The sequence below is a fragment of the Polypterus senegalus genome, chromosome 17, assembly GCF_016835505.1.
Source record: "Polypterus senegalus isolate Bchr_013 chromosome 17, ASM1683550v1, whole genome shotgun sequence".
NCBI lineage: Eukaryota > Metazoa > Chordata > Cladistia > Polypteriformes > Polypteridae > Polypterus > Polypterus senegalus.
Window position 1 is genome coordinate 29,336,222 of NC_053170.1, and position 27,390 is coordinate 29,363,611.

At 41.8% G+C, this 27,390-nt stretch overlaps 1 protein-coding gene across 1 annotated transcript; it reads right to left on the reverse strand.

The window, feature by feature from the left end:
• Window positions 1–6,825: 6,825 nt before the first annotated feature.
• LOC120517890 (probable G-protein coupled receptor 139) lies at window positions 6,826–25,457 on the reverse strand. The gene is made up of 2 exons (XM_039740403.1): window positions 25,044–25,457; window positions 6,826–8,697 (listed from the first exon to the last, which is right to left on the reverse strand). The coding sequence occupies exons 1-2, from the start codon at window positions 25,096–25,098 to the stop codon at window positions 7,691–7,693; spliced, it is 1,062 nt and encodes a 353-aa protein (XP_039596337.1). The 5' UTR covers window positions 25,099–25,457; the 3' UTR covers window positions 6,826–7,690.
• Between the last annotated feature and the right edge of the window lie 1,933 nt (window positions 25,458–27,390).

Here is a 27,390-nt window from a genome sequence, read left to right on the forward strand (position 1 = left end):
GACGTTTCTATTTTATTTACCTTTTTTTACTGTCATTTGTTTATGGGTTTCCTTGATAAGAACCCAAGGGTTGGTCCTGGCCTGGTTTGTGGGTCTTTTTGAGGTCTCAAGACCTTTCACTGTTTTGTTCTCTACTCATCACAGCAGCTACAAAATGAGACAGACAGGAATAGATCAGCTATGGATGCCTGGCCTTTTAAATCTGGAATTGTGGGTAAGGATATGTTGCACTTTGACATCCACTACAGAACATTGCAGCTCAATTGTGTCAACATTGCTGAGTTTAGTTGTGGACAAGAATGTCCATTCCCTGAATGTAAACTGGGTGCTTAGAGTCAGGGGTCAGAGGGCTTTATTGCAGCCATTGGTTTGAAGGTAATTGTATTATTTTACTGAGTACAGGGTATTGTTATGAATGCATAAGTACGTACAGTACATGGCAAAGATCCGAGATCCCCAAATGAGACAAAAGCGTGTTGCTATTCTCAGCAGACTGCCCTGAAAAGCCAACACTCCACGGTAGCCTGACCTCCTATTTTATAGGCTGATTTTAGTCTGCACAGGGCCAAATGAGGCTTTAGTGTCAAAGGTTCAAAATATGCTTGAAATCACAAAATAACTGTAACTATTCTTCACAAGGGGGAGAACCATATAACTCCGGCTTGCAGAGACAAGTCCCACAGAGACTCTTTATAAATTAAGGATTTATCACAACAATGTAAAAAGTCCAATTACAAAATCTACAAAAAGATCCTAAGGAGCAGACCAAAATAAATAAAGAAAAACTGTGATTAAAGGTAAAGAAAATACAACACCCACAGAACCACCAAACACCAGAGAGCATTCAAATGAGTCACAAGGGACTGCATTTCCCATCAGCCTTTAGAGGACTGGAGACAAAACCTCAACAGAGATGGATGGTTGGCCCCGCCTCTTGGGGAACCACCCACAAATTACGAGGGTCACAGACAAAGAGCAAGACGCACATAGATATTGAACAGTAACCAAACAGAACAAAAATAACAAATAATAATAAATGAACAGGAGAATATTATAAAAAAAACAATAAACAAGAATGATAAAAGAACAAACAAGACAGAAAAAAGAAAAAGAATCATCACCATCACAGGTAGCTGCTCCCCACGTAGTATTCGGATACCTGCTCGCATTGCAAAGCACAAATGAGAGAGGTGTCCCTTTATTTTTGTTTTAATTTATATTTTAGTGTATTTTTTTTTTGTCCTTTCCATCACCTGTCCTTAGCTGTGGTTTAGCAACACCCTTTAACAGAACAGGTTGTGGCTATGATTCAAAAATGTAATATTTAGGGCAGTGCCTGCACAAGTACTGAGATCCTGTGAAGAAAAGATCCTTTTGTAAGTAAATAAGAAAATATTCTCAAACCTGCTTAGTGCTTTTTGGTGTGTTGTGCGCCTATTCCAGCAGCACCGTCTGCAAAGCAGCAAGCATACAGCTAAATCGGCAGTGCTGTTGTATTGTAAGTAGCCTTTTAAAAGCCTATACATTGAAAACGGGTTCTCTATCGTACAGTTTAACTCTTGTTTAATTTAGTGGGTATTTTGCTGTGGAAGCCCCTTGGCACAGCCTACATATTAGGACCCTCTAAACAGACAAACCAGGTGCACTCAAGATAGAGTGAATATACTGTAGAATTAGTAAAGAAAACTCAGTCTTAGCTTTTCATAACATCCTAAAATCAACATGTGAAAAGCGAGGGTCCCGGTGGGTCTGAGTGCCATCGTAGTTTGGGCGTACTGAAGGACTGAAACTCAAAACAGTTGGAGGTCCCTTAAAATCATTTTTAAGAACATGTTACATTACTCTGTGTCCATTACTGTGCCTGAAGGTAGCAGCCAGTAGACAGCTCTTCACAGGCTGGACCAATGTTTCCCAATCTTTCCCCAAGGCACACCACTATTTGCTAACCATAACCACATTCAATCTCATACGTGTGCTCGACTGTCCTCACATGCATGAAGCATTCGCTCATACAAAGCTCTCTCTATGTGAATTCATACGCTGAGACCTGATGTAACATGAGTAATGCACACCAAGCACTAGTAAGACATCCCATAGAGCATTCTGTAGGTAGTATGTGACTGACATGGACCTACCGTACATACTTACCTACTGACTGTAAAGTAAATAAAACTTGCACGTAAAGAATTCTTTTTATTTTATTTTCAGTTGGGCTCTCTAGACACCACAACTGACATGTGAGTAGCTGAGTGATACAGAGGTGCTGGACTCACTTGTCATAGTCAAGCCAGAGTTCCTTCCTGGCTTATGCTTCGATTTCTTTTTCATGCATTTTTTTGTTCATTGTTGAGCCTTCAGTTTCTTTGGTTTGTTCAAATATCGTCATATATTTGTATCACGTGTCTTGTTATGTAATATGTATCAATATTACTTTCTTTTGTGATTATTTTGCTTCAATTCGTGTTTTGTGGGTGGATGCCCAAAGGCGGGGCCACTTGTCCATCATAGTTGGGACCGCCTCCCACCCTGTAAAGGCTGCTGGGAATTTAAGTCCAGGGTGGTTCATTTCCAATGCACTCTGGTGTCAGATGGCGCTCTAAAAATTGCGCTCCTTTGTCTTGCTGGATTTTCTGAGAGTTTGCACCTGTTTATGGTTTACAATTTCAGGATTTGCACTGGGACTTGGCTGCTGTGGATTGCCTTTTAGAAAAATCCTTGTGCCTCCTTTTAGTATTTTTAGACTTTTTTTTATTAGTAAGCATCCTCTTTCATAAAGATTATTTATAGACTTGTTCTTTTTCCAGCTGGAGTTTTTATGAATCTCCCTCTGTTAAGACATATTTGAAGGTTTTTTGGGACTTTTTGTTATTGTTCTGAATTTAAAAACTTTACCTTTGTTCTGAGGCCTATTCAAGCCTGAAGTACTCCGTTTCCCTGGGATCAGGCTTGCCGTGGGATGAGATTTGTTTTGTGGGCTATGTTGGAGGCCTCACCCTTCGCCAGCGGTGACACCACCTGCATTTCATAACAGGTAATCCACTTTAAGCTAAGCATGTTTGGGCCTGGCCAGTACTTGGATGGGAGACCATCTAAAATAAGTGTGGGATACTACTGGAAGAGGTGCTGGTGACCATCAGGGGGTATTTAGTCTGTGGTCTGGGTGTGGATCCCAATGCCCCATTGCAGTGACGAGTACACTGTGCTGTAAAAATTGATGATGTTTTTCAGATGAGACATAAAACCAAGGTCCTGATTGTCCATGGTCGTAAAAGATACATTGGCACCTTCCAAAAAGAGTAGTGCGCTTCCCAATGTCCTGGCTAAATTGCCCCCTCATGACCTGGTCATCATTACCCCTTAATCGTATTGTTTGCTATCTCTTTCAACCTTTCACCATCTAATAGCTTATGTGTGGTGAGAATACGGAAGCAAAAATGGCTGCCGTCACATCATCTAGGTGGATGCTACACATTGATGGTGTTTGAGGTGTCTTCTGTGCTGTCTATAAAAAGGGCTTTTAGTAGGTTAGAAAAGTGCTATATTAATATAATATACAGTATATGCAGAGCCCGAGTATCTATATATATAATTCACCAAGGGGACGCACGACGGTGAGCGCAAGTAAGACAGAGCCACGCCTGCCAACTCACAGAGCACCATGGGATACGCACGACAGAGCCCTGCCCACCAACTCTAACTCTCCTCCCGCGTCCACCCTCAAAACCGGTCCTGCCCACACGCATTCGACACGCCAAGCATCTGCAGTACGCTTACAAAATAAAGCAAACTCTACATGCAGTGAAAATTTACTTCTCCAGCTAGATTCCCTGCTCATCAAACCCTTCGCTAAATCATACAAACACGTGCATGAAATCACTCAGTCCAATCTAACAGCAGCTGTACGAATGCTTTTCAAGGAAAACTCTGGGCAGGATTTACGATGATACAATGTCCCACCATGTCACACCGATGTTGCAGCAATTTTCGTCAGAGAAGATGGTGAACTGCCTGCCGAAAGGGACATTTGCATCTGTCCCATAGGCAACTCCTGTAGACAGATTTCCACGCTCAATATGAATTGCAATCCTATGGTTTACCCACTTTTATTCCCTTACGTAAGGTGACCAGAAGGGACATGGGGGGGCTAGAGGAGCGTAGAATCTACATACAGATCACGAGTAGGGACGCTAAACACTACAGAGTACAAAGCGAAAGCTTATCACGTGATTTCTCACCAAAGTTGCAGGATGTGGTAAAGCATGACCTCCGTCAAAACACCGTTCACGCGCGGCGAGTTCAAATTATCGAGGTGCTGAGATACATTCAAAAAAGTGAACCAGCTGAAACTGGGGAAAAAATCTTCCACCGGGGACAAAACGGGGACATGTTTCTGAGTGGGGACAGTTGTCCGAAACGGGGACGGATGGTCACCTTACCTTACGGAGACATTGGCTGGCACAAAGATTTACAACATGTTCCAGATAAAAGAACTGCCATGTGAAGAAGGCTTACTCAATGCCAATTTTACGTGTACAGATTAGCAATGAGGAATACATTTAGTATTTTGCACTCCAGAGGAGAACTATTCCAACAGTACGTCGTAGATGCGTATGTTAAAACAGAGGGCACACGTCTCAACTATCTCAGATTAGATCAACAAGATTTGCGCGTGGAACAATACAAAGGACTGTCAGACGCACTGCAAGCAAACGCTGAAAACATTTCCAGGGTCCAAGATACATGCAACACAACTAGCAGGATGCCATGTCCATAGTACGTAAATTCGGACAGCCTCAATTTATTTATCACTTTCACATGTAATCCTGCTTGGCCGGAAATTCTACATGCACTGTCGGATACCCAAAGACCGGAGCACAGACCTGATATCCCACATGCTGTTTACTCTTCACAATAATTCTAATAACCAGTCTTCAGCCACGGTCAGTTGTACGTGGCTTTTTCTAGGGTTAGATCTTTCGACTCATTATCTGTCGTCACCACCAAAACACCTATTCACACCTGCTTCTTTCAAGAAGTATTTATTTCTTCTTGATTTCTGAATTACTTTCTCACCATTTTCCGTTTCTATTCTTATGCTACGGCAGGCTTTGGCTAGTTTACTATAATACTTTCATAACTACCAGTAAAACTATAGCATAAAGGAATAGATAACAAAGTGAATACTTATATTAATAAATGAAATATTTAAATATTTCACATCCTTAGAATACCAAAACCTGAAATAAAAATAATTTGGTCAAAAAGAAAAATTAAAATATAAAAAAAATATGGGGTATTTCTCACACTGCCCAAGACGTTTATATAGTAATATAACAAATGTCTTCTAGAAAAAGGAATAGAAAGTGTCTAGTATTAGAAAAAAAGTGGACGTTCATTTAGATTAGCAGCTTATCTCTTTTAGGGGATTAAAGATTCATTTCTGGATAGGCTCCAGCCCCTTGCGACACTGAATTGGATTAAACAGGTTACAGAATGTTCTGGTAAGATTCATTGCAGAGATTATCAGATCGATGCTGTCCTGTTGGGGTGCACACTCTACAACGATCCCTGTGTCTTTCCCAGGCATGAATCCTCACATTAACTGATTTTTCTTCCTTTTTTTTTCTTATTAATAATTCAATCCTGACTGTTGTGTTGTCAGCAAATTTAATGATGGTGTTAGAGCTGTGCACATCAGTACAGATGTGAGGCAGGAGAGTGAACAGACGCGGGCTGAGTTCATAGCCCTGGTGGGCACCAGTGCTCAGCATGATGGTGTTTCCAACTTGGACTGTCTGCGGTCTCTTTGTCACAAAGTCCAGGATCCATTCACATAAGAAAGTGCTGTACCCTAGCAGACCCCATCCACCCCACTTCACTGGACCCACTCCAGTTTGCTTAGCGTTCAGACCGCTCCACTGATAACACCATCTCCTATACTTTGCCCACTCTACTGTCTCATCTGAACACCAGTGACACATACTGTATGTCAGAATCTAGTTTGTTGATTTCAGCTCGGTGTTCAGCACAATCATCCCCCAGATGTTGGTGAAGAAACTCTCTCTGCTGGGCCTTGACTCCCCTGTGTAATTGGATTCTGGACTTTTTTGATAGAAAGGAGCAGAACATCAAACACCATCAGGCTGAGAACAGGTGCCCCCCTAAGGGTGCATGCTGAGCCCTCTATTGTTCACACTGCTCACCCATGACCTGCACAGCTTAGTCCAAGTCCAATGTAATTGTTAAGTTTGTGGATGATACAACCATAGTGGGCCTCATCAGCATTAATGATGACATATCCTACAGAGAGGAGGTTGAACATCTGGTGAGGTGGTGCAGTGCAAAAAATCTGTCTCGAAATGTTGATAAGACAAAAGAAATGCTTGTCGATTTACGGAGAACGTCGGATGACTGCCACTGCTCATCAGTGGCTCTGCTGTGGAGAGAGTCAGTAGGAACAGGTTTCTTGGTTTGCATACCTCTGATGACCTCTTCTGGACAATCAACAATGCCTTTATTTTCTTTGGAGACAGAAGCAAGTCAGCGTTCCACAATCCATTCTTAAATCATTTTACAGAGAAACTGTGGAGAGTGCCCTGACAAACTGCATCACTGTGTGGTATGGGAACAGCAAAGCCCACAAGCACAAGGTCCTGCAGCGTGTAGTGAGGACAGCTGAGAAATTCATAGGAGTTTCCCTCTCCTCTATCGTGGACATCCTTCAGACACAATGTCAGAATAGAGACGCCACCACTGTTACAGTCATCTCTCAGCTGTCACACACACTGTTGGCAGAAGATTCCACAGAATAAGGACCGGCACAGCCAAGCTTCATAACGGTTTATTTCCCCAGAGTGTCAGACTTCTGAACTCTTACACATCACCCAACACCATATCCCTATAGCATGTACATTCTGCATTTTACAATAGACATTGAGCTTTGTTTGAACTTTATAGCCTTGAGTTTTTTTGTTTTGCTTACTTTGTATTGTAACACTGGTTTTGTTAATGTAATAGTGTATGTTAAAACGTATGTTGATTTGGTTATGCACCTGGGACCATAAGGAATGAAATTTTGCTCAACCATATTCTATGTATGTGGTTGAATGACAATAAAGTTGAGTTGAGTTGAGTTGAGACTCCACTGCCTTCTGAGCTTCTGAGGGATGATGATGTTGAATGCTGAACTAAAGTCTACGAACAGAATCAAATAATTAGTTAACCTATCCAAAATAACATTCTGATGTCTCACTTAATCCAGCTGTAGGGGCTGGAACACACCTAAGCATGGGCTGTAAGGCCATGAACCAGCCTTAGATGAGACCCCTTTCACATGCACATCTAAATATGTTCACACCTAATAACCAGACCTTTATGGGAAGGTGGGAGGAAAACCAGAGCGTCCTTTAGAAAAACTCACATGGTGAGATTGGGCAAACCCCATAGAGACAACACCCAGGCATGGAGCAAGACATCTGTGAGGCTACGCTGCTAGAATTAGGTAATTAAAGTGTAGCTGTTTCTTTATGAAGACACTATTAATCGAGTTGTCTCTTACCGCTATCTTTCTGAATAGAAGACCAGAAGTTTTATGCTGGATACCATTTATCAGATTAAAAAAAGGAGAAGTTAGCTTTCAAAAATCACATGACAATGTATTACAAAATGTTCATCTCCTGTCCCTCTGCTCTTAGTTTGCTTTGCTGTCCATTTCACCAGCTCCTGTGGTGTTCGTGCTGCTGGTCAGAGTCAGCATTGGAAGAGGCAGATTCTTCTCATGCTTTTCCCCACTGACACCACTTTGACAGGGTTTGTTTCCACCGTTTGTGTATCCCACTGCAGGAGAGCCATGGCTTGGTTTCAGCCGTGCAGCACAAGCTCGAAACAACAGCAGGCACTCTTTGCGGAAGGCAGTACAAGCCAGGCAGAACAGGCAGAAGTTAATGGCAGAGTTGAGCCACTGCAGCATGATGCAAAGGTTGATGATTACAGCGGCAGTCTCCTCAAAGGAACAAGCGATGAAGCGTGGCAAGCCCAAGGCTACTGTGGTGAGGGAGATGGTGAGGAGAAGGCGTGCTAATCTCCTGACATGATTTCGGGTTCGGTTCATGGCTGCTGAGCCTCCTCCTCCAGGAGGCTGGACTTTAGTGTGCATCCTCAGATTGTACACAATGAGAACGTTGAAGACAATGATGAGGAAGTAAGGCGCACCTCCTGTGATAAAGAAATGAACCCACAACAGTGGTCTACTATATACAGAGCACTCGTCCGTGCTGGTGGACGACTGGATTTTGGAACTGGAGTCGTTCAAAGTGAAATGATGGATCAAACAGGAAGAGGTAGACACAGCATAGGAGAAAAGGACAAGTCCAACAACCATGCCTATGGCCACCTGAGGATGAGAAAGACTTCGCTTAAATGTCTTCTTAAAAAGAAACACATAGCGCTCCACAGTAAATGCTACAATAATCCAAACTGAACTCAGGACAGCTCCATATTCAATCACGATGGACAAGCAAATAACAGGTTCGGTGTCCCAAAAGGATTCTGTATCCGAGAAGAGCTGGCTGAGGTTATAAAATCCGGCCCACACTAGGCAGAAGGTGTCTGAGCAAGCCAGTGCCACCAGATAGATGGTGGTGGTCTTACTAAGTTGGCAGGGCCGTGTAAGAATGACAAAAGCAGCAAAGATGTTGGCTGCAAAAGAGAAACAAAATGGAGATGTCAGACAAAAATCATTCAACGTTCACATCCTTTCATAGTATTCTTTGGGTGGGTGAGACTTGTTATGTTGAAGCTTTGAGTTATGAATCTGTGTTTTGTAGGCTTTCCTAGGCTTTAATGCTGATTTTGTCACTGGAGTATGTCAGATTACATGACTTGAAATCACAGGGTAGGTCACATAAAAGCCCTGTCACATTACATGACTTTTGCAGTCATACCTGTCATGTACATTATCTTATCGAGTCGAGGACAGTCCTGATGTGCTCCACTGAAGGTCAGCCATATTGTTTGACATACCCACCGACTCAGTCCAACTAGTCTGGGACGTGCACTGACAAAATCTGACAGGTCTAATTTTGTGTTAAGTCGTAAGGGTGGGCTTGTGTGCGTGACAGCTGGCAACCAATAAGTGCCCACCTGAAACTACAATGCATATAATGCAACGACAAGGAATAAGGAAGGCAGGTGTTATTGGAAGATATGAGGGTCTGGCATGGGAACCTATAGAGATCTCAGGGGTCATGGGAGCCAAAGCCTGTGCTGGTGGCATTGAGTGCAAGGAAGGAACCGGTCAAGGATGGGGTGGCAGTCCATCAGAGAGCACACATACGTACACATCCACCCTCACACACACCAAGCCACATGTGTTTGAAATGTCAGTGGAAAATGCACAAAGATACTGGGAGAACATGGAGACTTCATACTGACAAGAACCAGGAACAGAATTTTAACCCAGGACATTGGAACTGTGAGGCATCACTGCTGACTACTGTGTAATCTTGAAAAAATAAAAAATGATGAAGTGGTATACATAATGGTCATTGTCTGAGTGAAGTGTGCAGGCCCTCACAATGTTTACATGGGTATTTCTCTGGGTACTCCAGTTCTCCTCCCATATCCCCATATAGGTACAAGCTGGGCGTACTGGTAACTGTGGGTGTGCACATCAATAGGCCCTGCACTGGACTGGGCCCCTGTCCAGCCTTGGCTCCTGCCATGTGTCTGAAGCTGTTAGGATAGGCTCTGTCTCCCCATGACCTGGGTTCTGTTTATCTTATATTGTATTTACTTAAAATAGTAAGCTCCTGAACGAGGCAAAATGTATAAACTTACTATATAAATAGAGCAATTTGCAGCCTTTCATTAAAGCAAATAAAATATAACACCTTAAAATACTTCAAGAAAAAATGACGTTCCATGATTTATTTCTGGAAATGATCTTAAGGCACTCACCACAGTCCAAGCACTGTGAAGCCACTAAAATTCCCATGTAAGACATTAATTAAGGCATGAAAAATAATGAAAAATAAGAAATCTGGTCAAATCCTGGCAAATCAGCTTCTTCATAGATAGATAGATAGATAGATAGATAGATAGATAGATAGATAGATAGATAGAGTGGCCAGTATGGGGTCCCACTGAGCCCCAAACCACAGACACAACTACAACTACACAAGGACAGTCCTGAGTTCAACCAAAGGTTATTTTTATTTTCACTCAGTAACTCTCACAGGCTTCTTTTCCTCTGCAGTGCACAATTCAATCCAATCCTTTTATTTTCCCCTCCACTCTTCCCACACGAGCGCTGTCCAGCTCTCCTCCTGGCTCCAACTCCCTGGGCGAAATGGAGGGCTTTCTTTTAATATCCAACCCGGAGTACTTCTGTTACTCAATCAATCGTCACTGGGAAGCACTTCTGGGGTGGTCAGGACCACACCAGTCCTTGTGCTGTCAATATCTGGCAGCCCCCCAGGCGAGACCCTGCAGAACTCAACAGGGGTATCCATAACACAGGCTTGCCAGATGGGATGCTGCCATTCAGTGTACAGGGGGATGCTGTGCTCCTAGCAGGCAGTTACCCACCATTATAATGGTTTCCTGGCCAAACAAGGACACAGCGGTCCATCCTGTCTGGGGCATCGGTTTGTCCCTCATAATAGATAAATAGATATATACAATAGTTAGACAGATATGAAAATCACTACATAAAACAGATAAACAGAAATGAAAGGAACAATATACCATAGATAGATAGATAGATAGATAGATAGATAGATAGATAGATAGATAGATAGATAGATAGATAGATAGAAGGATATTAAAGGCAATATATACAATAAATATCTAGACAGATGCATACAATAGATAGACAGAAATGAAAGCGACACTTTACAATGAATAGACAGATAGACTGATCAGCATGCATCTGCCTGTCATCGCCATGATGCTTTGTGCTCCTGCTCCTCCATTATACTGTATTTCTGCGACTAAAGCACACAGCCTCAGTCTCCACCGTGCAGAGCTGCAGTGGCTGCAGGATTTTCCCTAATTAGAGGCTGATCTCTGGTTGTAATCAAAGCCCTTTTTAATTAGACTGTTTTGATTTTTTTTGGTTTCCTGTGATTCAGTAAGGTTGTGAATTTAGAATTAATCAGCAGTTTAAAACATAGCAACCTCCTCATGTTATAAACACCCCAATATATGAATGAGATTGTTTTCTACCACAGTTTTCATTTGTACTTCTCTGCAGTTTAACAGCTCTTTGTATATTCATCCGCGGTAGATACATCCATCCATCCTTCCCTCCAGCCCACCATTAGTCTATCCAGTACCTAAACTCATTTCATCAATTACACACATTAGCACAGGGAGCCTGGAGCCTATGCTGGCCACACTGGGTGTAAGATGGTGTATTATTGTAGTGTTTCCCTCTACTTACCCTTTACCTGTTTCTTCAAGGGTAAGTGTTCTTGTCTAGTTCGTTATCAGGTTGGTCTACTGTTGCAATTTAAGATGAACACACACACACACACACATAGATAAACACACACACAGACCCTAACCACAACTGTGCTCCATGAATGACACACACACGCTGATTAACCCTTAGCACTTTAAACCACACAAGTGCTATAGGAATAACAGCCTGTCATTCAGCACTTTAAGAGACTTACTTGCCCGAACAACAATACGATGTTTTAGTGATATCTCAGACCTAAATATTACTTTTGGTCTACAGGAATACATTTAAACATACAAAGACTCAGCACTGTTAACTATAGGCCATTTACCAGCCAAGAAAACCTTCTTTTCGTATTGTCCCTAACTAGTGAGTGGCGCTCTCACTCTCAGCCTTATAAACCTCGCAGCACAGAAATAATGGCAAAAATCCGGCTGTCACCAGGTGCTCAAAGAAATCTAACTTATTACTTGAATCACTCTAGACATTAAGACAAAGCATTGAAAGTTAAAAGCAGCATGGTATTTATCCATCCATCCATCCATTTTCTAACCCGCTGAATCCGAATACAGGGTCACGGGGGTCTGCTGGAGCCAATCCCAGCCAACACATTACAAGAATAATAATAATACCACAAGAACAAAGAATACTAGATAATAGGTACTGATAGGAAAGTCTGAATATATATAATCTTTAGAAAAAGCTTACGAAAAAGTTACAGATGACAAGGATGAATGTCCCAGGGAGGCGTTTGATTTAGCAACCGATGTTCATGATGCCTTTGTGATGACCAGTGCCATCTTCGTCCGTTCCTCTTCTTCTTCTCCTCTTCTCTTCTCCCTTTGCTTCTCTCTTCTTGCTTCTCAAACCAAGCCATATTTATTATGAAATGTCAAGCCTTGGTTTCACAACACATGCACCTGATTGGCTGGCTGTCCAGATGATTGATGAATTAATTCACTGTCCGTTTTCCCAAACAACAAAACCTTTGATGTACTCGGAGGTGTCAGTAGTTCTTCCTGTCCCAGGCTGTAAACCAAACTGTTGTTCCAGATGTCCATCCATAAAGTAATACTAAGCTATGAACAAGTGTTATAAAAGTAAGGTGTAAGGGAAGAAAACTTTAATTTGCCTTAGTTCATCTGTTGTCTTGTCTCAAACAAAATATAATAGAAACCAAAATGTACAGATTTTATACACCATAACAGACGGCAAACTCCAATTTGAATGTGAAGGTCCACACATACAGTGACTGGGCCAGGATTTGATCCCAGGTCTATGAAGCCACATCACCACTGCACTGCCCAGCTATAAGGCCAGCCAGCTCTAAAGAGACATAGAGTACGGTACAGTATAAGGAGCTGGCACACAAGTCTTTGTACTTCTACCATCTTCGCTAGCACTGGGCTTAAAGAGCTTATGTTTCTGAAATCCTTTACAAAAGCAGAAAATGCCCCACAGTCATGGTGAATCGACAGCTAATGCACAGAAGGGGACAAACAAGATATATTACAAGCTGGGAGTTTTATAAGAGATATTCATCATTGTCTAACTAACATATTAGTTTTAACAAAATCCCGAATTTATTGTGAAACTGCAGGACAGAGCTAAGATCACAGCTATAAGAGAATTTTAGAAGAAGAGTGCAGGGTAAAGCGTTCATAATGGTGGGCTTATGAGGTGTGCTATGCATGAGTTGTGGGACATGTTGATCAAACAAATGGCACGCTCCATTGGTTGTACATGTATAGTCACATAAGGTTTAGTAATGTTGATGTATATGTATATTTAAAAATACAATGTTTACGTTGCTGCGGTGGGCTGGTGCCCTGCTTGGGGTTTGTTTCCTGCCTTGCACCCGGTGTTGGCTGGGATTGGCTCTGGCAGACCCCCGTGACCCTGTAGTTAGGATATAGCGGGTTGGATAACGGATGGATGGATGGATGTTTACTTTGAATATAGTTAGGTGTTTTATAGCTGTGATAAAATCCAACTAACTTTAAGAGCAGTCACCTGTATTTAAGTCATCACTATCATTGGTTGGCCATGCAATTGGCTGTCGGTTAAGTGTCTGTCCCTATTTAAGTGTTTTCATCAAGATTTACCATACTGGCACATCTTCAAAGGTTTGTCCCTACCTTTTATCCAAATCTTCTGGGATAGGGTCCAGCTCCCCAAAAGCCTGAAGCCAGATTAAGCAGGCTTAGTAAATGGATGAATTAATAGCATCACCGATTCTTTTGACAATTTCGTGTCCTAGATTACGTCCAAGTTGGCGCAATAGTTGGTGCTGCTGTTTCCCTACTCCTGAAGAAGGAGATCAGATTGTAGCCTGGTCACTATCTGCCTGCTCCTCCTGATGATCACATAAGTGTTCACCCCCTTTCAGGCAGCATTTAGTAGATGTAGCCATGACAGCCTTAAGTCTGTGTGCTCAGGCCTTTCTCTCGCTCTCTCAGTTTTGCACATTTGGACGCTGCCATTTCTCTCATTATTCTTTGCTCAAGCACTGATAAGATTGCATGCAGATTGTGATTGGGATCTGGACTCCGACGCGCCCTCCACAGGACATTAACATTGCTGTTTTTCAGCCATTCCTGTGTAGCTTTGGCTTTATGCTTGGGTTCGTTTTCTTGCTGGAAAATAAATCTTCTCCCAAGGCGCAGGTTTCTTGCATTCTGCATTAGGTTCTCCTCCAGGATTTCCCTGTATGTTTCTCTATTCATGTCCCCCTCTATTCTCACAAACCTTGTAGGGCCTGCTGTGGAGAAGCATGACAGTGTTATGTTTATTAAGTCTTTTCCTTGCATCTACCATCCATGCTTAGACTTCACCTAATGTCATGAAGATATCATGATAGATTCTTATAAACAGATGCAACAAATGGAAACTCGAATACTGAAGAAACTATTTTCATTTTACGGTGCATTTTACAGGCACAGAGCAGTGATGCAGTTTTTTATTCAGATTTTTTTATATTGTGAGGGACTGGCACAAAATACAGGCTCGATTCCAGCCTTGCACTCAGTGCAGCCAGGACAGGCCCCAGCTCCTGTGATGCTGAACTGGATTATGTGGGTTACATACTGTAATTGATGGGTAGTGCAGGTGAATGAAGGGATTTGCTTGGCGGCACACAGTGAATCAATGATGGGAGCTCAACTCTGGATCAGCTCTAGCTTGTGTTTCACGGTGTCAAAGAGTTGAGGTGGGGGAGCATTTTACCTACTGCTCAGAGAAACTGGAGTGCAGGTGTGTTTTTTGGGGTTTGGGGGACACATCAAAATTCTGGGGATGGGGGGCATAGCCTCTTCTAGCCCCTTCACCCCGAATATAATAATAATAATAATACATTTTATTTGAAAGCGCCTTTCAAGACACTCAAGGACACTGTACACAGTAAAAAATAATAATAAAAGTAAGAAAATAAAAAGCAGGCAAAAGAGCAGGTAATTTACAAGATCATAAAACATAAAACAGTTCCAAGATAGGAAAATGGAGAAAGTTATGTGGGATAAGCTATTTTGAATAGGTGAGTTTTTAGTCTAGACTTAAAAAGAGAGAAAGAGGTGATGTTTCTTATTTCAGGAGGTAGGGAATTCCAAAGTCGAGGAGCAGAGCAACTGAAAGCCCTGCTCCCCATAGTGGCAAGACGGGGGACAGGGACAGAGAGAGAAAGAGAAGAAGAGGATCTGAGACACCGAGATGGGATGATGATCTGTACCAAATCAGAGAGATATGGAGGAGAGAGATGATGAATAGCCTTAAAAGTATACAGAAGTATTTTAAAATTAATGCGATATTTGACCGGAAGCCAATGGAGCTGCTGGAGAACAGGGGTGATGTGGTGAATAGAAGGGGTCCTGGTGATAATACGGGCAGCAGAGTTCTGAACACGTTGAAGCTTATGAATTGATTTTTGAGAAAGACCAAAAAGAAGTGAATTACAATAGTCAAGCCGAGAAGTAACAAGGCTGTGAACAAGAATGGCAGTGGCCTCAACTAAACTGCCCACCTTTCAATTCACAGTCCAGGACTTTAGTCATTGGTGGGTCAAGCTGCCAAGCTGAGAAAGTGGCCATATGTGTTTAAATAGTTATTGCTAATGCATCTCAAGAGGAATTTGTACAAGGAGTGTATTGGTAAATGTTTTCTTAACCCAATACCATGAAAGGCAGACATTTTACTTCATATAGCGGACTATCTATCGTGAATACCGTCCCAGATTGTTTAACAAATACAGGATGCGCACAAAGTCCATATACTCTTATCTTTTGGAGGATTTTGCAAGCTAAAGGTTACCTCTTAGGAATCCAAAACATTTGTACGGGTCCCTCCATGATCTCTGCATAGCCGAATGCGCCGCCAGGTTCTCCTGCTCATGTTCTGCAACGTTTGCAGGGTGACTTTCTGGAACGCTGCGCGAACCGCATGTTTCAGTTCATCGTCACGTCTACTTTGATAAACCGCCAGAGTACATTATCTGGAGTTGTGAGATCAGGGCTTCTTGGAGGCCACGGAAGAGGAGCGGGATTGGGGTTGTTTGATCCTCGCCCGATCCAGCGATTCCCAAAAACTTTGTTGAGGCGATCACGCACGGTGATTGCGAAATAGGGAGGTGCCCCGTCTTGTTGAAACCAAACACTGTCAAGGACGCCCTGGTTTCTCAGTTGCGGGATGAGCCAGCCATTCGGCATTTACAGATAACGGATTTGGTTAACAGAATCATCAAAAAAAATAAGGGCCAAACAAACGCTGTGCTGTCATTCCGGCCCAGATCATCACATGTGGTGGGTTATGCTCAATTTCTTCAAAGAAATGTGGATTTTCTTTTCCCCAGTAAAACACGTTTCGATTGCGGGGGCTGCGATAAATCGCGCACTCGTCAGAGAACATAACCTTTTCCTTCTCAGCATTTGTTGGAAATTGGTGCAGCATCAGATCACAAGCTTCATGACGTCTGTTCAAGTCAGCATCCAAAAGCTCCGCGATCGTGAAAACACCTGTGTCACCCATCGCTTCGTCTTGGAACGACCGCCACGTTGTTGCACTTTCTTGAGCGGCAGCAGGTGGCAGCACCACACAGGATGTCGGAAACACACCTCGAAATACCGGGAAGACTTGGCGCAATGTCCACAGGAACCAAATTGTCAGGGTTATTCCCGTAAATGCTCCTAAAGAAAGGGGTATATGGACTTTGTGCGCATCCTGTATAATATATCTTTATGTGTAACACTATAATCAAATGCTGTGCCATTCACCAGTTGGCTAATTCTGGATGTCTGTGTTGCTGGGATAAGCTTCGATGCCTCTGATGCTGAAATGGATTGAGATCATGGATGGATGGATATGTTTATAACTGCAGGTAGCTGAAGTAATTGTCTTAGAGTCATACAGCGGGTGAATGGGTGGAACGGAATTGGCCACTTAGCTGTACCCCCTCCATAATTACCAAATGCATGCAGAGATATGAATATTAGCAATACAATGCCACAGCAAACTGTACATGTCTCTATTATATAAAAAAATCTTGGGTTGAGACGTGATTTTCTCGGAGACACTTCAACATCCCGTTAAAGAGACAAGGAGGACAGCTGCTGTACAGGCTTTTAAATGTTTGAAAATCATGTAGCACGGCACAAGCAGCAGCAGCAAGCCAGTTGATCGAGCATAGAGGAGGTAAAAACAAATGTATTTGTTTCCCATTGTATCACCATTTAAGAGGAAGTTTCGGAGGAGTAACCGCATCTCCTTAGCGTGTGTTCAGCCCCCCTCTTCACAATGCGAGAGGCAAAGACACGAAGTGGTTGGTGTGTAGCACGACCAGGGGGTCGGGTATTGGTTAGGTAAGTGAAGCGAGCCGGGGGCAAAGCCCCCTAGTAAATTATAATTAATTTACGGCTGTGTTTTATTAGAATACTTTAACAGGACCATTCCACCCAACAAAGCTCATCAATCCCATTCACCCAATGTCTCCAAAAATAACATCAAGTCAAGTTTAGAGTTCCACTGTCGACCAGCTACTTGCTATCTCATTTTATGTGTCTGTGACTTGCTGTGGGAAGAGAAACATTCGAACATTTGTACAAAATGTACCCTTATCAAGTTCTCATCTGTGTGTCTGAATGCTTTTTAAAGTAGTAGCTGGAATCCACTGTACTTATTCTCTTTATAATTTGGAACACTTCAGTTATGCAGTTATCTCCATCTGTTCAAACTGAAAAGGCTCAGCTTCTTCAATGTTTTCTCATAGCTCATACCTAAATCATCCTGGCCGCTCTTCTCTGGACTTCCTTTAGTGCTGCCATGTCTTTTGTGTGCTATGGAGACCAAAACTGTATATAGTAATCCAAGTAAGACATCTCTTAATAATACATTTTATTTATATAGCGCCTTTCCCATGCTCAAGGCACTTACAGAATCTAAGAAAGAATGGCAGGGTATACAGTATATAGCATAGTACAAACCAAATAAATAAATAAATAAAGAAGATTAAGACAGTAAATTCAGAGAAAGCCTAACAGACAACAGAACTGATGGTCCAGCACACACATACAGGTTACATGAGCATCTTGACATGGAGGTAAACTGAGAGAAGGGTAATAAAGTCAAGTAGAGCTAAAAGCCTTCCTGAACAGATGAGTTTTGAGTTATTTTTTAAAAGAATTCATGGAGTCAGCTGACCTGATTAATTTCGGTAGGTCATTCCAGAGTCTGAGCACTCGCTATACAGCTGAAGGCCCTGCTGTCACCCATGGAGTGTAGATTAGTGTGGGGCACAACAAGATTGCCAGAATCAGAGGACCTTAGTGGGTGGACAGGCACATAGTGATGGAGAAGGTCACTGATGCAGTTTGGCACGATGTTATTTAAGGCTTTGTAGGTTATTAGTAGAATTTTATATTCGATTCTGTAAGACACAGGGAGCCAGTGAAGACGGAGCAGGATGGGTGTGATGTGCTCGCTGCTGCTGGTTTGTGTAAGGACTCTTGCAGCTGTGGTTTGAATAAGCTGGCGCTGTGATATAAGATTAGAAGGGGCACCTGCCAGGAGCGAGTTACAATAATCGATGTGGGATGTGATAAAAGTTCAATATGGTGTCCCGCAGGGCTCAGTACTGGGACCTTTACTGTTTTCACTTTACATGCTTCCACTGGGATCTCTCATTAGGAAACATAATGTTAATTTTCACTCGTATGCAGATGACACCCAGTTATACCTTTCATTTAAATCAAATGAAGTTTCTCCGATGTTGTCTTTAATTAGTTGTGTTAGTGAATTAAAGGAATGGATGAATGAGAACTACTTGTCCTTAAATACAGATAAAACAGAGATGTTAATTGTTGGAGGGAATGACGCTGATCACAGCAATATTTTGTCGTCATTTAACTCAGTTGGAATCCCAATTAATTTTACTGAATCAGCCCGCAATCTAGGTGTTATCTTTGACTCTAGCATGTCATTTAAAGCGCATATTACAAAGTCGTCCAAAACATGTTTTTTCCATCTTAAAAATGTTAGGAAATTAAGGCACTTTCTAAATAAACAAGATTGTGAGAAATTCATTCATGCATTTATCTCTAGTAGGATTGACTACTGCAATGCGGTGTTCACTGGCTGTTCAAACTGTTCTTTATACAGCCTCCAGTTAATCCAAAATGCCGCTGCAAGAATTATTACAAGAACAAGAAAATATGAACACATAACCCCAGTTCTTAAATCTTTACACTGGCTCCCAGTTAAGTTCAGGGCAGATTTCAAAATCCTCCTTTTAACATATAAAGCATTAAATGGCCAAGGTTCGGCTTACTTGTCTGAACTTATCATGACTTACAAACCTGAGCACATTAAGATCTCAAGATGCCGGTCTGCTTAGGATTCCAAGGATTAATAAAATAACAGTGGGAGGTCGAGCTTTTAGTTACAGGGCCCCTAAACTGTGGACTGGTCTTCCTGCTTCTATAAGAGATGCCCCTTCAGTCTCAGCCTTTAAATCCCGGCTGAAGACTCACTACTTCAGTTTAGCATATCCTGACTAGAGCTGCTGATTTACTGTACAGACTGCATCTCTGTTGTTAGTCATTAGCACTATAACATAAGTAACATGATAATTATATTTGAATACTAACCCTCACCTATTCTGTTTCTTTTCTCGGTACCCAAATGTGGCCATTGGTGCCACGGCCCACCTGCCAAGTTGTTTGCCTGCCTATGGTAAAGTCATTCCTGATGGAGGATCACAGGAATCATGGGAAAGAGGGGTCCTTTCATCGGAGCAACGTTTCAGCCGTGGCATGGCCAAATGGGGAGGCAGCTAGATGGATGAGGTCTCCAGGACTCTAAAAATATCGAAACCTAATTATGTCATATCATCTACTGTGATACCGTACTTCTAAAAAAAATTTTATTATTATGCTGTCTTAAGGAATTGTTCTGTTGTGTATATTGTATTATATTGACCCCCTACTTTTGACACCCACTGCACGCCCAACCTACCTGGAAAGGGGTCTCTCTTTGAACTGCCTTTCCCGAGGTTTCTTCCATTTTTCCTTACAAGGTTTTTATTGGGAGTTTTTCCTTGTCTTCTCAGAGAGTCAAGGCTGGGGGGCTGTCAAGAGGCAGGGCCTGTTAAAGCCCATTGCGGCACTTCCTGTGTGATTTTGGGCTATACAAAAATAAACTGTATTGTATTGTATTGTATTGTAAAAGCAGGGACACGTTTCTCAGCATCAGAAAAGGAGAGGAAGGAGCGAACACAGGATATGTTACGGAGGTGAAAGTAAGAAAGTTTCTTAATGTGATTTATGTGGATGGAATAAGAAAGGGAGGAATCTTAGACTTCACTGTACTCTGTACACATAATAGAGCTACTCTTACTAGTCCAACTACTAGTGCGTTAAACACTTTATGCATAAATTCCCTGGATTTGCACTTCTCACATTGCGCAATATACTGTAACCCTACATACTGTTAGAAATCATAATGGCTTCTCTACACTGAATGTGAATGGTGACAAGTCCACTACAACTACTAGGTCCTTGTCATAAAGTGTCTCTTCAAGTTTCAAAGCTCTCTTTGCACATTCAGATCCCATGTGTAATACTTCACATTTACCTACATTAAACTTCATGTGCCACAAATGTGCCCAAGCCTGTATTCTGTTCAGCTCCCTCTGGAATGACTTGGCGGATTGTGTTTTATCTACCTTATCCCTTACTTTCACATCATTTACAAGCTTAAACTGGATGTTATCTGTATCCTGATCAAGATCTTTCATGTCTATTAAAAAAAGAGCAGCCGCCCAAGCACCGATCACCCAGGGACGCCACTTTTAAGATCACCTAATTGTGAAAAAGCTCCACTCACCATAACCTTTGCTTGTTCTGTTCAAGTTTGCACAGATCTTTATATACTCGTTCTTGATCTCAACTTCATTTAGTTTGATCCCATAGCTGTAATTTATCAAAAGTATTCTGTAATTCCAGGCAAATGATATATGAATCTCTCTGATTGTATGCTTCTGTTGCTTTCACATCTAGTTACAATACTTAATGAAACACATTCTGCACACTCTACATCCATGCTGACTGTTCACCAATACTGTAACTTGTGTTGCTCAGCCTTTTCCTTCATAATTCCTACTATTAGTTTACCTGTGATGCCCGTTAGGCTTACAGTTACTTGGATCAGCATGACCACCTCTCTCATGTAACAATTTCCCCCATGTGTAGTCATTTTTGAAAAATATGATTCAAGGGTTTATACTATATACGTGCTCACTAATCTCTTTAAACACTCTCAAGGATAAATGTTATCTGGTCTAGTCAATTTGTTTGATTTCTATAACACTTAACGCTTGTCATGTAGATTTACTTGCTTAGCAAAGAAACATACAACAGAGGTCAACATAACTGAGTTAACATCATTCTGGGGCCTGTTTTGAAAGGAGCGTTAAAGAAACCTGGCATGTGCCACTTTTCGGTGGTAATTACAAGTCAGTTTACAGGTACAGGCCTATAACACAGTTGCTTATACGTATATACTGTAACAACGTTAAAGAAAGCCAAAAGGTGATCATTCTGGGATAGATTCTGATGGATCGACTCTGGGCTAGGAGATATGAGGAAACCCTGAGGCAGCTAACCAAACAACAATCAGAGCTACGACTGAGGTGTTCACATTTCTGTAAGGAAGGAGTAGGGTGGATGTCAGCTGCTACTATAACATGAAATCTTCAACAAGACTACCGAAAGTGCAGATGGTAGCAGATACATTTTCCCATTAAATGTTAGAAAATAATTCTTCACAAAAACCAACATGGAGTGATGTGCCAAGCAGCAGATAATCCATCTTAATAAAATAATAATAGTCTGTCTCTGTGTCCAGCCAGTTGCTACGCCTCTGTCATTCTAAAGATGGTGCATCACAAACAATACATTGCATTTCTCTTTCCAACAGATAGCACTTCACTAACCTTAACACCGTTTTTATGAATTCTATGCCAAATGGCATACAAAAGAGACATACACATCATATGGTGTATACTTCAAACGTTAACTCCGAAGTCCATGTTGGTTACTTATAATTTAACTGGTCTTAGATGGGTAGCACAATAGTAAAAATATGCGTCTGTGTGTCATTCCAGTTGCTTTGTCTCTGTTATTCCAACAGATGGCACATCACAAACATTAACACTGCCAAATCCCATGGCAAATGGCATATAACAAAGTTATATGAAGTGCATGGTGCACTTCCAATGCTAACGCTGTAGTCCATGTTGATTATATAGAACTTAACCGGTTTTGGACGATTAGCACAGGTAGTTGAAGAATAAGTGCCTGTGTGTTCGTCTGCTTGCTAGGTCCCTGTAATCCCAACAATTTTTGCATCACAAATATTAACACTGCTTTTATGAATCCCAAACTAGATGCCATACAAGAGAGACATAAGGATTGCATGGTTCACTTCAAATGAGGTCTCCATTGATTACTTTGATTACAACCCATCCTAGATGGGTAGCACAGCTAGTAGCAGATAACAGCACATTGGTGACATTGTTTTCGAAAAGATTAACAGAGCTGAAACGGATTCATGTTAGACTGAATGCCCATTCTCCTCCTTCTCAAGTTTCCTCATGCTCTTGTTCTGTATATTTTTTGCAACTAGAGAGCACTGGCGGGTGAAGTGATTGTCCAATGTCATCTAGAGAGTCGGAGGCTGAGCCAATAGCCTTGTGACTTCGAGTGCCATTGAGCCATCCTGCTGACACACAGCTTCTGTTTAGACCGCTTGGTCTACTTGTATGTATTTTAAATGTATGTATCTTGTGAACTTGACCCGGACACAGACAGGCGGACATCTTGTTAAAACACCACCACACGTTTATTAAGCACAATATTTACAATAATATGGTCACAAAGACCCCAGCCAATGGTCACTCAGACCTCAGTCACGTGCACAAACCCCAAAACAGTCACAGTCCTGGCCACAATGCCTTGTCTTCGGGCCACATCCTCAGCTCCTCTTGCTTCGTCCTCCTTCCACCCGACTCTAGCCTCGAATGAATGGAGACGGCCCCTTTTATAGAGGACCCGGATGAGCCCCAGGTGTTCCCGGCATTCCTCCGTTGGCCACGCCCCAGCGTGGCGGAAGTGCCGGCTGTCCTCACGGCTGCTCTCCGGGCGCCGTCATAAATCTTCCCCCCAGCACTTCCTGGTGTGGCAGAAGTGCTGGGGCAACAAGTCTCCAAGACATCGGGGCGCCTCCTGGCGGTGACCCTACAGGGAAAGGCTTCCATGCCCTTGACCCGTGGCCCCCAAAGCAACCCGGAAGGCAAACCCCACGTGATCCAGGCAGGGCTCTGACCCTCTTCCGGTCCCTCGTGGCGTCCCAGCCGGGTCATGGCCCCTGGCATCCCTGACAATCTTTAGAATTTGGCATGCTGTCTGGGTCCGTATTCACAATTTCAGCAGAAACTGGCCTCGTCCTCTGTCCCACCTTCAGTCAGACGTTGGTTTCCTGTGACTAACTTCACTCACTCACTTTTTTAAGCTAAAATCAACCCTTAGAAATGACACCTGAATTGTCCAAGGTGCCCTAACATGGACACTGTAACAGGGTGTCCTGACTTTGAAAACAGCTACCTCAGTCACAATAAAGAACTACCTGACAATAAAATATCTCCTGAATGAGAAATCACCAGCACTCAGTGTAGAGCATGCATAATAAATTAAGAGAACCAGTAATCACTGTGATTATATGTGTAATAATTAGCCCTCTGTAATAAAGCAGGAGAAACTCTTTAATGAATGTCACTGATGAATCCTGGCTCTAAACACACCTCATAAAAACAATTGAACTGTAAATACCTCCTACATTTTCCTGCTCAAGGCTCCCTGCAAAACACATCTTGTAAATGATTTGCTTAAAGCAGCCATTGTGGCATTTTACAGGACAAGCTGGTCTTCTGCGTTCTGGAGAAAACAAGTAGTGAAGCTGAGAGACTTTACAGTATGTCTGATCAGGACACGTTCTGTAGCAGATCCCTTGTTGCATTTAAAAACAGCACTACTCCTCCTGTCATCTGAAGCACCTACAGTTGATTTCTGTCTAGTGTCCTTGAAATGGCGGCGACACGAACCTCTTCAGCTGAAGCGTTCATTATAAAGCGCCTTTCATGGCGAGCAGCCAAGATATTTATTACATTTTTATACAGGTGGGCTGTTTCTGGGTCAAGGTCATACAACGATAAAGGAACGCATTGTGGAAACGGCTTACCACATGGAGAGTCTTAAAAACGTATAACGCTTTCGTATAATAAAGTTACAGTTTAAACAGAGGAGACAATAATCTCAAGGTTATTTTATGCTGTTCACCACCACACCTTACATTACACAGAACCTCCGTACAAAAAATTCGCGTGTCAATACTTAGGCAACAGACACTGTTTATACTTTAAATACCTAACACATGATGTTTAATCCTAAAACTGTTAAACTAATTATGCTAAAGTTATCCAGTTTTCTTAATGCCGTTAGACGAGTTAAAGATACAATTAAGCACTTAACAACCACTGCAAAATAATTAGAAATGGGTGCGGCCAGAGACATTTTAGAAATGTACGAACATGTCCCGAATGAAGATAATGACGCGCAATGCATTTAAAGAAAACATAGGAGGAAATATGAGTTTAAAGAAAAATCCTCGTAACGCAGGGTGTAACGAACCCATTTTGCACTTTTTACAATTCAAATAGCAGAACCACCTCTGCCCCGCCATCCCTGAACTTCAAAGCCGCTCCTCTGCGAGTTGACACTCCACGGGAAATCTGTGTTTAATTTGTGTGGGGTGTTCAGATATGCAGTTAAGAAGTTCACAATGTTTTGGAAAAGTGATGCGAACGATTTAGTAAGTAAAAAAAAATCGAAATTCAACTTGGGCATTTAAATAAGCGGTACAACTTGGTGTATTAGCAAAGTGTTCTAACGTGCTCTTTGTAGTAACTATTCGAAATGAAACAAAAAGACAAAATGTTCAGTGAATGTACTCAACTGAAATGATAGATAGATAGATAGAATACCTGGTATCCCGGTGAGACACAACACGATGTAGTAGGTTTTTTTCACTTCGTCCATTGACACGCTATTCGATTATGTCTAATGCTATCTGAAGATCGAAAGCAGGCTCCGTTGAAATCTTCCTGCATATCTGCAAGACAAGAACCGGAGGCTGCCGGATTGTTGATTTCATGTGGTTGATGATGATGATCTTGTATTACAGCAAGTTTTCAGCCCCCGCACTTATAGCAACTCGCGGCTCGTCTGATCAGAGTTGCGCAGTGTACGGACTGCGCATTCAGGTGAGCGGAGATTAGCTCCTCGGAACTCCTGCTCATACACTTCATATAAAGGACAATAAGGTTAATGACAGTTTGTGCGTATTCATATTGTTAAACTGATTGTGTTGCGAAGGACAGTAACTACATCAACAAATTATTCACCCTTTGACTCGTTGTCATAACATATATCAGCTTCGCTGCCTTAAAACATCTGATCCGCCAAGTTTAAAACCAACACGTTGGTGATAATAAACCGATATATTGTATTTGCTAGTACTTCATAATCCTTAAACCTGCAATAACGAGATCTGTGAACCTTACAAGGAAACTGCCTTAAAAGCTTTTACATTGAATTTTGATTAAACTTACCTTACCGTCGCTGTAATGTTCCAGCTAAGCAAAAAAAAAAAAAACTTAATCTCTAGGTAACACATTTTGTGCGTTTTACTTACCTCAGGTCACACCACATCTACAGTGTGTGTCGCAAGTTGTCCCCAGTATTGCTCTTTGGGATGACACAAGCGTTTTCTTGTTTGCATTGTTGTTGTTTTACATTTCTCTGCATGTGCTGTAAATGTTTATATTTATTTTAAACGTAACAAAACATGGACAAATATTTAGGACATTATCAAATAAATACATACGCTAATATATTTATTATGAAACGTAACAATAAAAACATAATGATATGTGAGAATACAACCTTAAAATTAGAGGTTCTGAAATGGAATTTTACTGGATTGTGTGGTTCCTCATAGAACAACTCCTTGACAAAGAATCATTTCATTCTGTGGCTTATTTGCATATGAAAATTATTTATGTATTTTACTTTGAAAAAGTTCCTTATATGTGTACAAAACAGAAATATTTTTATTTTTTATATTTGTATGTATTATAAGCGTCCTAGAACGATACTAAAAGATAAAGAAGACCGGAATTCAGTCCTTTATTGTAAGCAACTAGAGTCCTTTAAAAATAATAAGCCCATTAGTGTTTCACAAATCAGTTATTATCAAGTAATTTTTATATACCAGCTATGGATCTAAATATAAATAAAAGGGTTCTTTCTGTAACCTTCATATAGGAGGCTCTTTAGAAAACCAAAATGTTTCTCCAGTGGTATTAGCCAGAAGAACACCTTTTGGCACCTTTATAAGTTTTATAACTAAACGTATCATGATCAGATAGATAGATAGATAGATATGAATGGCACTATATACTAAATAGATAGATAGATACTTTGTTGCCGTTGCTTCTTTCCTTCTTTGTTTAACATGAAATACAGCTTGAACAAAGTTGAGAGGATGGGCTCTAGCGAATCCTGTTTTTTGATTGGTGAATCGTTGCTAGAGAGAACGCCCACAGTGACAAGTTCATACTAGCGTTACACAAACCTATGAGCCGCAGGGTTCCATTCCAAGGAAAGCAAAGCGCAGCTTACCGTTGTTACTGTGCGTATCCATGGCGGACATGTGTGCATGAAAATGTTGGCCAGAATTACTGCACGAAACAGCTACTTTTAATTCAAGAAACGTAGACTTTATTACCCTCTCAGAAGTTTGCATCTGACATGTGGGGGCTGCCTCAACTGTAAATATAGCACTTGATACAGGATTGTCCGGTCCTGGAAATATTTCCCGCACAATGACTGAGCTGTCGACATCCTGGGGTGGAAGGGCCCCCTTGGTGTTTTGGCATTGTTGAAGTTCTTTCACCTTAAGAATTTTGTCGCTATCGACGTCCCGGAGTTTGAGTTCCGCTTGTAGTTTGGCCGCTGTTGACGTTCGGCAGGGGGTTTGGGTAACCTCTGAAAATACCACCCAAATCAATATTTGTATCGCAGAACAACTGTCAAACATAGCCCAGACTGGCGTTAAAACCGCACATCTAGCAACCCCGCATTCTTAAAAATGAAGATGATAGAGTGGATCTTCAGAGAGATGCCATAGGAGATCAATGTTTGTTTACCAAAGACCCATCATCCACGTTAAGGTTCCATAAATATCCTTTGTTTTTTTTTTTAGTTCAGTAGCAGATCTATAAACCAAAAGGACTCTTACTGCATACGTAAGTAACACAGGCCAAGTCC